The sequence below is a fragment of the Sebastes fasciatus genome, chromosome 17 (assembly GCF_043250625.1).
Source record: "Sebastes fasciatus isolate fSebFas1 chromosome 17, fSebFas1.pri, whole genome shotgun sequence".
NCBI lineage: Eukaryota > Metazoa > Chordata > Actinopteri > Perciformes > Sebastidae > Sebastes > Sebastes fasciatus.
The window spans coordinates 4,269,179-4,288,050 of NC_133811.1; the positions used below are offsets into that span (position 1 = coordinate 4,269,179).

At 38.5% G+C, this 18,872-nt stretch overlaps 1 protein-coding gene across 3 annotated transcripts in view; it reads right to left on the reverse strand.

The window, feature by feature from the left end:
* Nucleotides 1-2,600: 2,600 nt before the first annotated feature.
* dbpa (D site albumin promoter binding protein a) overlaps nt 2,601-18,872 on the reverse strand; it is a 40,036-nt gene continuing 23,764 nt past the window's right edge. For all 3 annotated transcript variants that reach the window (XM_074612726.1, XM_074612728.1, XM_074612729.1), the window contains exons 5-6: nt 7,622-7,878; nt 2,601-4,794 (exon numbers count right to left, since the gene is read on the reverse strand). In XM_074612726.1, the coding sequence (XP_074468827.1) occupies nt 4,579-4,794; nt 7,622-7,878 (473 nt within the window). In that variant the 3' untranslated portion in view covers nt 2,601-4,578. The remainder of the gene's footprint in view (nt 4,795-7,621; nt 7,879-18,872) is intronic.

An 18,872-nucleotide genomic window follows, 5' to 3' on the forward strand; every position in this document is an offset into this window, starting at 1 on the left:
TTATTTTTATATGTTATATTTTTTTATACTCTGTATTACTTACTTGTGTCTTTTTACTAATATGCGTACTACTTGTGCCTTTTTTTTTACTAATATGTTTTGCACTATGGAACTGTGATGCTGGAAACTTGAATTTCCCTCGGGATCAATAAAGGTACTATCTATCTATCTATCTATCTATCTAAGATCAAACAGTAAAGGCTCCAGTGTTAACATTATTTACATTTCAGGGTGTAGAAAAACATTGATGTAGAGTTTGTGTTTTTACCTGTTTTCTGGTTTCTGAAGGATTTTAGATTCACCACCCTGCACCATAATCACAGCTGTCTGGACCCAGAAACTCCAGTTTTTGGAAACAGTGTGCAACCTGGATGGAGCAAAGGAGTGACAAGCAGGCGGCGACCACGTCGACTGTCTGTGATAGGCTGAGATGCCAATCAAGGCTCTATATTTTGCTTATTATCAACAAATTCCATGAAAAGACCAAAACCATCACACAGCAAGACACCAGAAAAGCTCTGTCGGTGAGTAAGGATAAGCCTTTATTGGTGTTTAGAGGGAAAAAAGCCAGACCACATAATGCCGTCATCCCTGTGTGGACAGCACACAATACTGGTGAGGAAGCTCTGTGTAGTGCTGCGCTCATGGGACTTGTAGTTCATAACAGTCAGTCACAATATGGAGAAGTTAGCTGAGAATCCACAAAATTGAAGGAGAACTAACAAAGCTGTGTACATTATTATCATCATTATTTTGTTGTCATTATTACCCGCAATGCTGTTTCATCGTACAGCAGAAAACTGTCACTGCCACCACGAGAAGAGTCGCCCGGAAAAAGTTTTAACACGCTCAACAACACAGTTACATAGAAAAATAGCACTGTCAAAAAGTTTCTGAAACATCTGCGAAGAAATCCAAAAATCCCAGATATAAAAAAAAAAAAACACAAAACAAATGGCTTTCTTCTTCCATCGACGGACGGATGTGTAAGAAGCTCTGAGACTTTTCTTCCAGGGATTTCAATTCAAACGTTTGTGTCTGTGGATCAGTTTTAAACATATTCCCAAAAAGAAAAGACCACGAAGAAAGGAAAAATGTATATAGAGGATAGAACTACAGCTCCCATAATACACCTGGGGTTTAGTTAAGTCGGTTAGTTAGTTAAGATGGTGCCGACCAGCCACCATCCACCAACAGGCTCGTGGGAAATCAAGTGAAAGTTGTTCTCGGTGAATCGAAAAGGGGATTTAGGTGAGAATCAAATCACAGCTTCTCCTGAAGAAAACAAGCTGTTGCAGGAAACAACTGACAAGAAATTTATATCAACAACAGCAATTATAATGTGAGCAACTGTGGCTGTATAACAAGAACTTTAGTTTCTTTTTTAAATATGGGAAGGTGTAGTCGCAATCTCTAAATAAAGACACAACAGCTTTAAATGAACCGTTCACTAAACCCCTCCCCCAAAACAGCGACCGTCCAATCATAGCATAGCGACCGTAACTTTGCTCTGGATTTCACAGCGTACTGAAGAGGTGTTCATGGCGTTGTAGTGAGAGTGATACTCAACATTTTAAGAGTTTGAGGGTCACTTTTCAATTTTCATTTGCTCAATTTTTCCATAAAACCGAAAACACAAAAGCAAAAAGTAGGGCTGTCAAAGTTAACGCGTTAACGCCACTAATTTCTTTAATGCATTAACATAACTTGTGAATTTTAGGCTGTAGCTGGCTCAGTTTTAAAGCTAAAGTGAAGACACTTGCATCATATGAAACTAGAAAACCAAAAGAATCCATTGGTATTCAATCAATTGATTGGTATTAATTGATTTCCAATATAAATATATACATACATTTGCATAAAGCCAGCATATTTACCAACTCCCATGTTGATAAGAGTATTAAATACTTAGATACAAATCTATACCTTTAAAGTACATTTTGAACAAATAAAAAATGTGCGATTAATCACGATTAACTGTGGACAAACAATCATGTAATTAATTGTGATTAAATATTTGAATCGATTGACAGCCCTTGCAAAAACATTAGCAGGCATGGTTTACTAAAGAAGTAACATCAGAGTTTAAGATAACACTGAAAACATTAAAAAGTCAGTCGCAGACTGTTGTCCCTGGATAACATTAGCTTAATTAGCTAGCTAGCCACAGCTAGGCCTAATAAAATCTGCCAGCGACCGTTATTATTTTACTTCTTTTTACTTCTGGCATCAATTCAAAAATCATAAAGTGGTGTTCATTTGTGAGGATTATCTTGCTGAACAAAACGTGCAAGTATAACAATCCAAAATCCAATGGAACAATCCCATTGGCTTCTGCAACTGTTGCCATGGTGACATGAAGTTCTAGAAGGGAAGGCTTGATGGGCATAGCAACGGTAACTAAGGGGGGCGGGGTTTAGCCAATGGTCAGAGGAGAAAGTTCTCTGTCCCTTTTGCTAGTTAGTTAGTAATAAACTGGGGCACAACAAAATCACAACGATGAAACCTGACAGATCTCAAATACTTTGCAACAATAAAAATTAAATATAATTCCCCCCACCCAAAAAAAAGAAAAAAAATTCGGTAATCCAATCAAAGACTTTTTGTGTTTTTTTTAATGTGTATTTAATATCTCAGACAAAAACACCTGAGCAAAAACTGACAAAATGATTCCAATGGGATTTTCTGTAATATATTCAATTATGTATATTACAACTATAATCACATAATTCAAGCATATATCATATACATATATATATATATATCTAGTGAGAGAATAGTTTAATATTCAATAGTACAGTTGTATGGTACAGTAGCAGTAGGGTGCATTTCTCGTTTCTCATTGGGTAAAGTTTGAAGGAGAGGTATAGACAAGTGTTTGTGTGTAAATCTATATACGATTTATCGATACAATATTTAACAAAAGAAAGAAAAAAATAAAACTAAAAAGAAGGAATAAAAGACAAAGAAAGGGTATAGGCAGTTCAGTACTGTGTTTGAGATGGTGGAAGTGTTTGCGTCTGTGTGTGTGTGTGTGTGTGTGTGTGTGTGTGTGTGTGCGTCAGGTGAAGGATCAGATCAGATCAGCACCATAGAAGTCCATAACAACATCAACAACAACGATAAGGGTTAAAACCTGGGTGAGGACCGTGTGTGTGTCCGTGTGTTTGTCGTGTGTCTGCATGCTGAAGGTTTCAGTCACTGTTCAATCTGGGCAAATCAACCCTAAACCAGTTAGTATTTCATTTTTGCACTTCCTGGACAAATCGAGGAGTAAACAGAGAGAGAAAGACTGCAACCGTGTTGTGTTATTGTTAACAAATTGTCCGTCTGTGTGAGTGTGTGTGTGAGCGAGCCACCAAACTCAATGCAAACCTGCCAGCGAAATTCTCCACCTCATTTATTTTCAAACATCTGCTCACATCCAGCTGTTCTGATGGCTAATTATTTCCTGTTTTTTCCTCTCTTTTTTTCTCCGTCGCCTTCAAAAAATAAAAGCCCTGCGATTATTTCAAAAATCAGACACGGAATCAAATAGAAGATAACAAATCAAGTGCTTGAACGAGCCCACAAAGAAAACAAACAAACACAAAAATTTCTTAAAACTATACAATTTTTGTTTCACCGTCTTCCTGCTAACGCCCCTCCGACACGCTCGAAAACAATCGTTACTAAGATACCGCGCCTCGTGTCGCACCGTGTGAAATACCTGATTCAACCGTGATACATTCTCTGTTATGCCTCCGCCTTCGACTAACCAGCTCAGTGAAATCGAAAATAGATTATCTGTTGTTTTAGCGATAAACAGCTGGGAGGAAAAGCGTTCCGTGTGGCCCCGTGACTGTCCAGCTAACACCCCCTCCCCGCCCCCATATATAAAATATACAAAAGATTATCTCCAAAATCCTCCTCCTGGCTATCTCTGCTAATAGAAAAATATACAATAATCCTATGTCAAAATCTCTTTGCGTTATGGACGAAAACCTTGCGCCTCTCCTCCTTCCTCCTCTTTGCTGGACTAGTCTTGCCTTCCTGCCCACTTCAAAAATATACATGTTTTTTTGTCCTATTTATAGAAAAAAATTACACATCTGACCTCTCCTGGCTTGTATCCCTGCCTTGAGCTTAAAAAGTGAGATTTCACTGGCATAATGTGAATTCAACACCCTGTTTGAACTGGCCGGAGCAGCGGCCGGGACGCACTACCTGCAAAAATGCCATGCGACACCGGGCGTAAGCACAGCACCGAGGGTGACGGAAGCTGCCGAGGTGACACACGGTGATACAGTACGTTGAGTGGATTCAGCGAAGCAGCATGTACAAAGAGAGTCAAACTGGAAAAGATGGCGTCGCTGTGCTCTCCCGTCGTGACATCCTGAAGCACAAGCGTGCGCACACTTTTTTGTGTTTGCGCCCGGTGTCGCACAGCGCTTACTGCAGATCTACGTCAGCCCTCTCCCTCGCCACTTCAACTAAAGTGCTGCTGTTGTTGGGTTTGCCTTGTACCCTTTTCTGGTTTCCTCCTCCCCTCCCGCCCCTCTTCTCCTTCGTCTTCGTCTTCTTCCTCCTTCCGCCGCCTCACAAGTCTCCGTGTCGACTCTCGTACTTGTTGATGATGTTCCTGCAGCGGCCCAGCTCTTTCCTCATGTCGGCCACCTCCTGGCGAAGGGCGCCGTTCTCCCGCTCCAGGAAGGCGGCGCGCACAGAGATCTGGTTCTCCTTCAGCCGCCGGGCGTCCCGCGAGCGCTTCGCCGCCTCGTTGTTCTTGACACGCCGGCACCAGTACTTGTCGTCCTGTTGTAGAAAGGATGCCAGGAAAGGAAGAAGGGAAGGAGGAAAGGCAACAATTGAATAGTTGCAACTACCGAACACAAAAACCATGACAATCACAAGACACCTCAGACATAGTTCTTGCCACAAAGTACAGTATGGTTACGCCCAAAATTCACTAAAATGCTATTTAGTACGCTAAAACGCGAAACCTCAGTATGAAACCAATAAGACACGAATTACATACAAATTCCAGTGAAATACTGTATTACAGTATGCAACGCTGGACACTACGCCGGCATAAATATCCCACAATGCAATGCGGCAGTCACGACAACGTTCATAACGGATGTTGTCAGACAGCTCTGTAACGTCAATAACGCTTCTATTTAAGTGTAAGTATAAGATTCCACCTAACCCCTAACCCTAACCCTAGGAAATCTTCTCTTCTCTATTCCGAAATGGAAATGATAAGATATATATGGTTAGCCCCATTGCTAATTTTGTATTGAAAACAAATATTTTGAAATGTAGCCAAATTAGCTATTTCTAATAATCTCACGTTATAGCTGCAGTTTCCTTATTAGAATAGCAGCTGAAATATAAAGTGCATAGCTTGTTTTGATAAACTTCAGTGTTAATATAGGATTATATTTAGATATTACTGCCAGCAATAGTGGCTTTGTAGATATTTGCAAAAGGTCCGTTGACTGTAACTGCAGCTGCTTACGTTGGTCACGAACGAAAAATAGTCATGTGCGACACAGTTAAACAGCTAACTGCGTTTAACCCAGAGACATTAAGAGACAGGCACCAGAGTGATCAAATGGTCAGCATGTATACAAAAGACCTACACAACATGCTTTCTAAACTCAGTAGTATTAAATACTTTGCATCTTTTCAACAAGTGAAAACGGTATTAATAAATCTCTATGAAAGGCAGTTCTTTCTGAATGCAGCTGTACAGTCCTGCCCTGCTGAGCTGCTCAGCTGAGTGAATAAATGCCCGGCAGCCTCACATAAAAGTCTGCAACGTTGTTTTTTGGGGCATGAAAGGCATTTTTTTGGCCAATGAGGGTCCCATGAGAAGACGATTGGAAACCGCAGAGATTGTTGTGTTAAACTTTTGGACTCGGAGAGCACAACAGGAGTCCAAATAGAAAGTGGAGATCTCTATCTGAAAGATTTACGCCAGTGGAATCACTGCAGGCCCAAACGGTTCATAGTGTTTCCTCAGAGAGCCGTTTACAAGATCTGTTTACAAACTGGCAACGTTAAAATCATTCCACCATTCAAACTCGGTCAAATCATCATCCTTTTGCAACATTTTTAAAAGAGATTATCAGCCTTGAGATTATTTTTTTTTTTATTAGTTTATGAAAACTCTCCTTCACGTTGTGATCCTGGAGCATCTTTCATGTTTTGATCGTAGCCATATTTTCCTCCTCTTCAGTGGAGGGTTGGTATTAAACAAAGAGCTGAATCTAAAATCTAATTTATGAGCAGCTGCAGAGCAATCCCAGCTTCATTTCTAACTTTGGTCAGGGATAATTTTTCCGAACAACCTGCACACAAATGATTTATAAAACCTTCTACGAGGAGGTGAGCGCCTTCATCTCTCCATAAATTACAAAAGCCTGAGGAGCTGCAGCTGCTCGCTGCTGAACTGTGAAAGCACGAGCCATTGATCAGAGCTCCTCTTATTGTGCAATGAGCTGAGGACAAAATATTTTAGGACTCTTGTCAGGAGGCATAAAAACTAGTGGGCATCATGCGCCTTTTAGTTTTTTTCCACATCGATACTGGAGCTGTCAAAGAGCCGTGGCCTTCGTCATGATGAAGTTCAGACGTGGCTGCCGGGGGTTCAGTCTGAACTGTATACTGAAGTGACCTGTTTTCATCTGTGAGTAAGTCTCTCTGGAAAACACGCAAGTGTTGAAGTAGGTGGAGATTTTAAATGCCGAGTTCGCATCTATTTTTATTTATTCATTGATTTATTCTTAAGAGATTTATTATTATGCACTGTGTATTTTCTGTTTTTATGTCTGTGAAGCACTTTGGAAACTTGTTTTGAAAAGTGCCATACAAATCAAGCGTATAAAATAATAATGTTATTATTATTATTATTATTTTAATTTCCTATTTTATTTTTTAATTTATTTGTGATTTTTGCATTTACTATAGAAAAAATATCTTTTCCGTCTATAACGGAGTCCTTTCTGCCAGTGCTGTACGAATATGTCAACCTGTTTCTAATAGAAATCCACTCATTTCAAGAGTTTTCTGGAAATTATTATGTTTATCTTAAAGTAAGACAGAATAGGGCATGTTGCTGTGCAAGAATCATTAAAAATTAAACTTGATTTTATAAAATACCCAATATAAGTACATTGTTTTGTTGGAAATAACTTGCTTTACTGGCAGATTATTCCTCTTATTTTAAGAAAATAAGATTCTAAGGACTCAATCTACAGATAAAAATGACATGATAATAATGATGGTTTTTCAGGTTTGAGAAAAAAATCATGATGATCTAACTTAGTTTGAAACAAGAGATTGGTTTTCCTAGATCATTCATAGATATAAGGGTCTTCTCATCTTCTCATTGGCCATCAAAAATATGTGTCTTTCAGTCATCATTGAAAATAAAAATGTATTTATTTATTTTCTATGATTTTTAGCCTGTCAGGATCTTTATAAAATCCACATATGGCCTTAAACAGACCATAAAACCACTAAAACCACAGAGAAGCTGTTTGCATGCTTACATTTTGGAAAGAAAAATGACCACAGTAAAAACTAGTCAGAAAGTGGTCTATTGGACAGCAAAGAATTGTGGGAGATGTAGTACCTTCTGCTCATTGGGGACCAGCATCTTGCGGGCCTTTTTGATCATCGGCTGAGGTTTCAGCTCCTCGTCGGAGAAGCGGTGCCGCCGCGGGTCAAACGCCTCCTGGCCCGGCACGCTGGACAGCGCCAGGTCCGCCGGGTCGGGGTCGAAGTTCACCATAACGTCGCTGCTGTTGCTGTTGGCGGCCGCTGGAGGTCCAGAGGGTCCCGGGGGGCAAGTAGAAGTGGGTGACTGGTCCTGAGGCACCGCCCGACCACCTACAGGAGGGAGAAAGAGAAAGAGGAGGACTCAGTTTGTTTTACCACACAGTTTCTGGCAGCCATATTGGAGCTGTTTCGTTGTAGTCAAACAACAACCAAGTGTCTCAAGCTTAAGCTCTAATGGCCAAGAAAACTTTGTATTGTAGTTTAGGAGAGGTACACTCCTGTGCTCTAGAACTTTTTTGATCAAGTTATCAGTAGTTCAGCTCTTCTAAAGTGTGTCTTAATGTAAATGTCACACACTCAGTCTTTGCCCTTTCTGGCCACAGTAACTGGTAAAGACTGCAGCTCCAAAGACTTAAACTCACTCCAAACGTTATTAAGCCCCCTATGGCATTGTTGATTCCTCTAACTATGTGGGGAATCACAGATGCTTTAACACAGTGTCCGTATGCACACAAGCTGATAAATATCCAGTAGAAGCCAGTACATCAAGATTAACATTGGTTACTACAGAAAAAAGCTCTTTACGGACTGTTTGGCTTGTTAACAAATCCTCAAAGCAGCTGTTTTTTTCTGCGTCACAATAAATCAAATTTGGAAACAAATCAACCTTACACTGTTCCTCTTTTGCAACGGTGTCTTTTTTTAGATATAGAAGAGAGATCTTCTCGACAGCGCCAGATGTTGAGGCAGAGATTTACGACGCGACTGCAAAGCAGCTGTTGATTGTCAAAAGTCAGAAGGTCAGTGGAAGGTCAGAGGTCAAGCTCAGCTGCAGACACTGGAAGCGGGAGTCTTGCTCAAGGGCATTTAAATCGAGTTTGGTTTGAACTTGAAACAATCTCCTCAGGCTGCTGATTATTCTATGCAGGATGCTTTGTTAATATTGGCAATTTGTGATAGTCATATCAATAAAACGGCACATAAATTACAAGACAAGAGAGAGAGAATTGTCGATTTATTTCCAGCAAAGTATGAACACAGAATCAGCAGGTCTGGCTTCATTACTCATTTAGCTGTTCAATCACGGTCATCGTGTCGCTTTATCTGCAGATTAGAGCCCATCTGCCCTCTAAGGGCGGTCACATGTCAGAGAGCAGCAGCGGAGCTAAAGGCTAACACGCTAATGACGATCCTCCACGGAGGTTTGATCACATTTAACTTGAACTTTAAAAATGAACATTAACAACTACCAGTGGAGCAAAACATGATGACAGAATTGTTATGGTGTCATTTTTTCTTTTATACAAGGACTATTAATGGCAGTTCTAAAGGAGCAGTCTGGAAAAAGGATCACATTTTCAATTAAATTCCATTTTTCTTTGTACACTTATTTTTTAATTAGTGTCTCCCACATTTCCGTGTGTCATTAACCCTTAGAGACCCATTTAGACCCGTTTTTCTCTATTTTAATTCCCATTGTAAAAAACATCAAATATTTATTGATTTCAGCCAATAGATGTGTACTATTTAAAATCTGACTTTTCAAGCTTTTACAATTGCAGATTTCACTTTCTATATTCACCATATTTTTTATTAATTTCAAGTTTTTTTGTTTTTTTTTCAATATAAGCACCAGCCCGCCTACACACCAGGTCAATAAACATTTGCTTTACTACAATATAACATATAATTGTAATTTATTTATTTCCATTTTTATCTTTTATATTTACTTTTTCTACTCTTCTTCTAATTACTATCTTTTACAGCGCTGTAGTCTTTTAGCAGCTTGGTGTCCGATGATGTTCTAAATGTTGTTTTGGAGACGTTCTACGACTTTTTATTGACACTTTTAATAAAGAAAGATCTTACTTTGATGTAAAGCTCATTGAAACTGATGGTTTGTAAAAGTGCTTTATAAATACAGTAGAGGTTATTATTTAGGGCTGTCCCCTCTCAGTAAATGAGTCAATTAATCGGTCGTTTTGGTCTTAGTGCATTCAAATTTCTTTAGTTGATTAGTCATTTTTTTATGCTTTTTTTCATGCTGAATGAAGTTGTGATTTTATGGGATTCTTTGTGGAGAAATTAATTAAACTAATCGAGTTATTTGACTAAGAATTCTTTTTGGTCGAGGACCCTAATATTATTATTATTTATATAAGAAATAGTTAAAGCAGTATTATTAGTATTAGTATTATTATATTATTTATATAAATATTATCATTATTAGTATTTTTATAAATAATAATAATATGTATTTCTTATGTAAATAATAATTATAATAATATTCATTTCTTGTATAAATAATAATAATAATAATAATATTTATATAAGAAATAGTTGAAGTATTTTATAATTTTATGGAGTGAAAAGGACCTGATTTAGATCTTTTCTATAACTGCACATAACAATTAATAAACAGCTACATAACAGCAACTTCATTGTAAAGCCTGTAGTTGTAGTATGAGGCAGCAGAGTGACATGTGCTGTACACTCTGTCTCTCTCATGTTTCATCCAGAGAGCAGCGAGCCAAGAATGAGGCCCACTGAGATGAGTTGACCATAAAGAGGATTACCCTATAGACAGCGAACAATATGCTCAAATTTGATTAAAGATGGAGGAGAAATGGGAATGCCAGTATGTTTGTTTTTTCCCACATCTTGTTTCTAAATAGTCTTCTTGCACATTTAATAACTAGTGGACTCTGTAATTCTTCATAATCTCCTCAAACAAACAGCATCTTCACTCTGCTGTTTTACAGCAGGCACAGTGACATCGATTCACCACCAGGTGACGGTACTGAGCCAGAGACGCTGAGCAGGGCAGCGGGTTCACATCATGCTGGATTTACAGTACAACAAGCAGGAGAGATCAGGATTCTGGTTAACCCTTTGTGGTGCTTCGTGTAAGGAAAAATCACCGAATACAGAAACAGAACGATCTGAGTAAAACAAGGAGATTAAAGATCAGAAATCTCGTGTCTCTGTTTTATATTCAATAATGCTCGGTTGAAAGACAACGGATAATGTTGGCTGGTTTTTGGTGTGGCCGTTCTCTTTTTTTTTTTTTTTCCCAATTGGATTCCAGCAGGCTTTAGTGGCATGACATCTCACATGTGTGTTGAAAATAAATGTTGTGGAATAAAATAAAATAAAATAAAATAAAATAAAATAAAATAAAATAAAATAAAGTAAAGTAAAGTAAAGTAAAGTAAAGTAAAGTAAAATAAAATAAAATAAAATAAAATAAAATAAAGTAAAATAAAATAAAATAAAATAAAATAAAATAAAATATAATAAAATAAAATAAAGTAAAATAAAATAAAGTAAAGTAAAATAAAGTAAAATAAAATAAAGTAAAATAAAATATAATAAAATAAAGTAAAGTAAAATAAAATAAAATAAAATAAAATAAAATAAAATAAAATAAAATAAAATAAAATAAAATAAAATAAAATAAAATAAATAAAATAAACATGATGCTGTGGTGTCAGTTCAAGTTATTCTTGGATGCTGGTAGTAAATTGTTTGGCAGTGAATGTAAAACTCCTCTTTGGTGCTTTTACCCTGCAGCTATTCTGCATTTGCTTCTTTTCTCTGAACGTAACAGAATAGAGAGTCTATTTTCAGTCATATCTCTACACCAGCTGCTTATCACACAATTCTTCTCCGTTTCTGAAAAAACAACAACTTGATTTTTCTAAACATTTCCTCTCTGAAATACAAGTGTTAGTTGAGCAATCACCCAGCACCAGTCAGAACTATATTGTGGCAGCATTTGTAAGATGTTTTTTTTTTTTTTTTTTTTGAGCTCCAGGCTCTGAGCCACAGATTATAAATAACTGCAGAGCGGGTGACCAATATCGACTGAAACAGTAGTGGAAAGATTTCAGATACTTGAGCAAAATTAAACAGAAAAGAGACGCGTTTACAGTATTTGACTTATAAATGATTTTTTCCAGCTGAGAGGAGCAGGCTTACATCAAAGATCCCTCTCATTAACGATAGATTTGAAAGATTCTGCATTAATGACGCATCTTCATTTGGTTTTACTGTGAAGAAGATCTAGTATGAAGCACCAAAATGTCCTCCGCCTTGAGACTATGTGCAAAACTGGAAATATCAGTCTCGACATGTCAGTTGCTACTTGACTTCTGCTTTGAGCTGTCAGTCATTTTATTATGCGCGTCAACCACAATACCACAACCAAATCCTCTACGGGCTCTGAGAAATCAGGCTGATGCTCCGTGTCAGGCAGAGGGTGGGAGGTAGACGGCTATGTCCCCCCCCCCCGTGAAATACAGCTGAAAACACTTGACTACACACTGAGCGAGCAGTGTTGTTACGAGAGAGGGAGATTCTGGGTATATAAACTTTGGGAGTGCTGGTGTTTGAGTTCAAACTCGTGTCAACCTCTGAGATAAAATCTTCTTATGATGGTGTTTACATTCAATCGGAAGAAGTGGAAAAAAAACAAAACTCCTCATTTCAGCGACTTTGATCTGCTTATGAAAATCAACATTTACCTGTAAATTGTGGGAGAATATAACCACATTTATCACTACAAGGTATATCTGACTGTTTTCTCCCAGCTTGATCTCATATTTACATAACTTAGAGTGTGATGTGAACGCATCATCCTGCTCTACAGTTATTATCCTTTATAGTCTTTGGTCCAAGCCAAAGAGTGGAAAACTTTTTTTGTGTATTTTGGTTATTTTGGGCTCCCAGTGCCAAGTTGCAATCAGACCAGGGCTTGTAAACAAAAGTCACATGGACTCCCAAATACAGAAGCTTGGTGATGAGCCAGAGTGTTGGCAACCTGTCGTCCTGCAGAGTTTGACATTTTGGCCAAAGAGTCAAAACCTGATTCCTCTTGTTGTGTCGCCACCGTTCAAACACTACCGTTTGCTCCTAAATGAACTAAATCACTGAACTCTACAACCTGCAAATAAACAATCAACTTACTGACATAAATAGGGGATAAACCATGAATATCCTTGCTTAACCAAACACAGAGTGTACAAATCTCCAGTGGGAAAGTTACTGTATACAATCGCTTATGAATTTCACATGTTTTTGTTATTTCAGTTACGAATAGATAGATAGATAGATAGTAACTTTATTAATCCCGAGGGAAATTCAAGTTTCCAGCATCACAGTTCCATAGTGCAAAAGTGCAAAAACATGTTAGTAAAAAGGCAGTAAAAAAGTTAGTAGTGCAAGGTACAAAGAACAAAAAAATATACCAAATATAAAAATACAAGATAAAGAAGAAAACTGTTAAAACTGAATATAGTACAGAGTAACAGCAGTGATATACGACTATTAAAAAAAAGTGAATATAGTGCAGAAGAGACTGTTAAAAGTGAGTATAGTGCATTATTATCTGTCCTGCATACCGTATATGAGGGTAAGAATAAGAGAGAATAAGAGAAGGAGACAGAAAAGCAACTACCAAACACAAACGAGAGCATGCATCATGCACAAAGTTCAGTTGATGAATAGATTATGCATTTTAATGCTTAGTTGCAGCCCTACATCCATCCTTACAGCACACACAAACATGTGTACGCGCACTTTCATAAAATCATCTTTGGATGGAAGCGCTGTTTACAATCCATAATGCAATGTACCATATATCCTCCTCTTTATCCGTCTATACATCCTCTGGTCCATCTGTTGGTCAGAGAAGCAGCGACTCCATCGGATGAACCGCTGCTGGCTTGATCTGACTCTCTGGCAGCTGGACGGGCGCTGATCCTGAATAAGTCTACCTAAAGCCCCGTCCTAATAACAACCATTTTGGGCAAAAAGTTGAAACCGATCCAAGAACACGGCTCCCGCTGCTGCCGGGTAAACAGCCGCCAAGCGCGGCTTCGCCTGGCTTCATTTCCTGTCTGTGAGCAGGAGCCATTTGGGCGAAGCAGCCGCTGACTCTCGGATTCTCTCTCTGCTTTCATTAATTTAGCTGAGATTATGTGTTTTTCTCTTTCCGCCTGTCGCTCTGCCTGTCAATCTCTGCCTCTCTCTGTCCATCAGTCTACAGTCTGTGAGGTTCACTGAAAGCCTTGTATATGATACTATTTTTTTATTAAAGTAGCTAATACTCACTTATTTTTAATTTAAAATGGACCATTCTCGTGCCAAAAACATCACACTAAATCCAGTGTTTCTACCAGAACTGCAACACTAAAGTTCCTGCATTGACTTTCAAGACTTTTCAAGGTCTTCGAAGGTCTCGTTTGGTGAAATTCAAGGACTCTACGGTTTAGAATTAGAGCCTTCATTTCTTATTCATATTCTTGTCAAGTCAAGCAATCCTAGTTGAAATTCCTCATTTTTAAAAACGGCTGCTGTATCATCTAAAATCTCCATCACAGGCTTCGCCTCAGGATGTGAAGTGTTGATCCTCGGATGGAGCGAACAGAAGCATACTGATGAATTTGGGCGATGTATTGTAACTTGAGAACGTGGAGAACTTTTCCAGTTCTCTTTGGGAAACTTTTTTTTTTTTTTAAAGTCTTTTCAAGGTCCAACAGAGTTTGACAGAAGAAAATCTTAAAAAAAATGATCCAAAACAGTTTCTCTCTTGAGTCGCCATTTTGCTCCAGCGTTCACAAAGCATGCAGGGAGAAAATCGGCCGTCGTGGGCAGAGACGCCCACAGAGGCAGAAAATAGACAGGTTGAGGTTTGAGAGTCAGGTGAGCAACTCTTCCTCTTGACTAATCGCTCACTCCATCTAACTATACTTTCACTTGATCCGCCTACTGCACACATCAAAACCAAGAGCTGAATGCAACAAACTCACTGCTGCTCTCTGAAGGGGTTGTGGAAAGGCATTTTGGGAAATGTAGGAAGCCAAAAAACTTAAAGGTCCCATATCGTGCTCATTTTCAGGTTCATACTTGTATTTTGTGTTTCTACTAGAACATGTTCACATGCTATAATGTTAAAAAACAACTTTATTTTCCTCATACTGTCTGTCTGAATATACCTGTATTCACCCTCTGTCTGAAACGTTCCATTTTAGTGCATTTCAACAGAATTGCAACGGAATTGCAATGGAATTGCGTTGCTAGGCAACAGCTTGGGTCCATGTTTACTTCCTGTCAGCTGATGTTATTTACATACACTGCAACAGGAAATAAACTGGAACACATTTAGAATGATTATGTTTAAAACCGTGTAATGGTCTAAATATTGTATATTTGTGACATCACAAATGGACAGAAATCCTAACGGCTTGTTTCAAACGCACAATTTCTGAATACGGGCTGTGTTTACTTCTCCGTATATTGAGTGTTTTGATAGTTTAACAGTATTTATATAGCACTTAAATCTGCTTTATAACATAAAAGACATGAAAATCTCACTTTTTACAATATGAGACCTTTAAGTGGAAGTGGGCGAAACTGAAGACGCAAAAGCCTCCTTCAAATACGATGAACTTCACAGGCTCATCCTCATCATCATCATCAGGCAGGACAGAGCGTTTCCCTTTAAATCTGTTATTTAAGCCTTTTCCCTGTTTCAGTAGCTTCTTGTGTAATAAAGGCAAACAACGCAATTACTGGGACAATGGTAATTATGCTAATTATACAAGGATGGAGGTAACAATTAACTTCTATTGTGAATACTGTAATTGAGACTTGTACTTTTTCCAGTGGTTTTTAAAGTCCGTTATTTTCACCTTCAGTGAGTTTTCATCAAAGTTAAGTACTTTACTGCGTTTAAGCTCTGTTAGCTCTGAAATTGAGGTGTCCAGTCGACTTCTTTTTGAGTGGATTGTTTTTGTTTCATGCTCTACTGTGACAACAAATGTCATTTTGTTAGAGAAACTGTATGCTTTTCATGAGAAAGATGACCTATTCAATTTGTTTGTTTGGTCTCCCTGCAGTACTCTTGTGGTCTTATGGTACAGTCATACAGTTGTAGTAGAGTAGTACCGTGATGGCGCTTACAGTACTAGGAGCACTAATAGTCATACAGTAGTGTACTAGTACTAGCGATGCTGTCAGTAATAGTAGTACTTTCAGCAGCAGTACCAGCAGTAACAGTAGTATTTGCAGTCTTAGCTGTAGTACTAACAGCAGTGGTAGTGGCAGTACCAATACATTGTTAGTAGTAAGTAGTACAACTACTGTTAATACTACTACTGCTGCTCTTAGTACTAGTAGCAGTAGCAAGTACTTACATTAGCAGTAGTAGTATATCAATACCAGCACTACTACTAGCAACTAGTAGTAGCCATGGCAGTATAGCTGTACTTGTAGTAGTAGCAGGGGTTATGACAGTAACGGTAGAAGTGGTACTAGTCATAAAAGTAGTACTCTCAGCAACTGTACCAGTGTGTACCAGCCTTAGCAGTAGTACTAACGGCAGTTGTAGCAGTACTAAAAGCATTACTACCAGTCCTATTAGCAGTGGCTTCAGCAGTAGTACAAACAACCGCAGTAGTAGTAGTATGAGAAGTAGTATCAATAATAGCAGTAGTTTTGTCAGCAACAGTAGCAGTGGCACTGTAGTGGTAAACCTTCTTACAGTACTTTCAGCGGCAGAACTTAGAGCAGTACCAGAAGTACTATTTGTAGTCCCAACAGTAGTAGTATCAGTACGAGCAGTAGTAGCTGTAATAGTAGTAGTCTTAGCAACAGTAGCAGCATGAACAGTACACTCAGAAGCCTAAGCAGCAGTACTAATATTAGTAATCATATTACCAGCACTACTAATAGAAGCAGCACTAGTAACAGCAGTATTAGTACTAGTAGCAGCAGTATTAGTACTAGCATCAGCAGTAGTAGTAGTAGTAGTAGCAGCAGTAGTAGCAGTGGTATTAGTACTACCATCGGCAGTAGTAGCAGCGGTATTAGTACTAGCATCAGGCAGTAGTATTAGTACTAGCATCAGGCAGTAGTATTAGTACTAGCATCAGCAGTAGTATTAGTACTAGCATCAGGCAGTAGTATTAGTACTAGCATCAGCAGTAGTATTAGTACTAGCATCAGCAGTAGTGTTGGTACTAGCATCAGCAGTAGTATTAGTACTAGCATCAGCAGTAGTGTTGGTACTAGCATCAGCAGTAGTATTAGTACTAGCATCAGCAGTAGTGTTAGTACTAGCATCAGCAGTAGTATTAGTACTAGCATCAGCAGTAGTGTTAGTACTAGCATCAGCAGTAGTGTTAGTACTAGCATCAGCAGTAGTATTAGTACTAGCATCAGGCAGTAGTATTAGTACTAGCATCAGCAGTAGTATTAGTACTAGCATCAGCAGTAGTATTAGTACTAGCATCAGCAGTAGTATTAGTACTAGCATCAGCAGTAGTGTTAGTACTAGCATCAGCAGTAGTATTAGTACTAGCATCAGCAGTAGTGTTAGTACTAGCATCAGCAGTAGTATTAGTACTAGCATCAGCAGTAGTATTAGTACTAGCATCAGCAGTAGTATTAGTACTAGCATCAGCAGTAGTATTAGTACTAGCATCAGCAGTAGTGTTAGTACTAGCATCAGCAGTAGTATTAGTACTAGCATCAGCAGTAGTATTAGTACTAGCATCAGCAGTAGTATTAGTACTAGCATCAGCAGTAGTATTAGTACTAGCATCAGCAGTAGTAATCAGATAAAGAGTCAGAGCAGCGCTTCATTTCCTGTCTAGGCCGCTCTGAGTGGACGACATGCAGATGAACCGTGAGCTCTGCCAGCAGCTGTTTGTGCCAAACACAAAAAACACGCGCTGGAAATTCAACACACACGTGGAATGTGATATAGGAAGTGTGTTACATAAAGAGGGCTCTCCTCCCCGTAACGTAAACACAGCGCCGTCACCAACTGCAGCCGTGTTTAGCTTCTTCCTCTCTGCCACAAACACAGCAGATCCTTCCTTCACAGCAGCAGCTATACAAGCCTTTAATGCTCAAATACTGGCCACACACACTCCTTCAGGCTGCAACTAACTATTATTTTCACTTTTGATTGATCTGTCAATTATGTTTTTGAATAATTGTTTGGTCTACATACATTTTTTAAAGTCCAGTCAGAAAGTCAGAAATCCCAAAGTATTAAATTAACAATGATATAAAACAGAGAAAAGAAACATATTCACAGATTTAAGAAGCTGTAAAGAAGAAATGACAATAAAATAAAATAAAACACACACAATGGTTTCTGCATTATGGTTTGGGATTTTTTAATAGAAAGCTATTGATTGTGTTTTAATCTAGTTTTTATGAAGTGACATGTAGTGTTTAAAAGATGTACTAAAGAAGCACAAACACGCATTATTTCCAAAATTATATCACATTATCTTTTGATAAGTGTCAGTACAAAGAGTTAAACTAAAAGAAAATCTAATCAGTGTTTAGTAAAGAAATAAAGAAAGTCTTTGCCTTCTAGTCACACACACCCACGAAGATCATTTTATTATTATTATTATTATTTTTTTATCTCAGCTTACATCTTTAACATCTGTTTTTTGTCTCATCTCACGGTTTCCACACATGTGGAACACGTCCGTGTACACACCCAGGCAGCAGGCTTGGACTCGCCCCTGCACACACAAACAAACACACACACGCAGCCACCCGGGCACGTGCACGTTCACACGAGTGTGGAAGAACGCCAGTGGACACACAAACACATACATACACAAACACCAGAAACACTTGAGTCCAGGTGACACACCCCAGTAGTCTTGTTCCTTATGTCAACACACTGACTGGGAGTTATGTCACCACGTGTTGCTAAATCACTGCTCACGCTCGGCCAATAGTCACATCAGATTGTGAGACGCTGGACACATGACATGACTGGACCCCACGTTGTGTAAGATTCTGCAGGTTTACCCAGAACTGCATCAGAACTTCAGTATTTTGGTCATGAATAACTCCTCTCCACACTAACACTGCTCTCCACAAAGATAGTAGATTCAAACAGAAGATCTGTGCAGAGTGAGCCTGTCCTTACCAGAAAAACAACAGTATTAATATCGTTTGTTTAAACGCCATAATGTTCATGTTTTCATGACAAGCAACCTCTTGTGCGAATAATAACTCTGTAAGAAGCAAAGCCTTAAGGAGAGTGACGTAACAACACTGCAAAACCT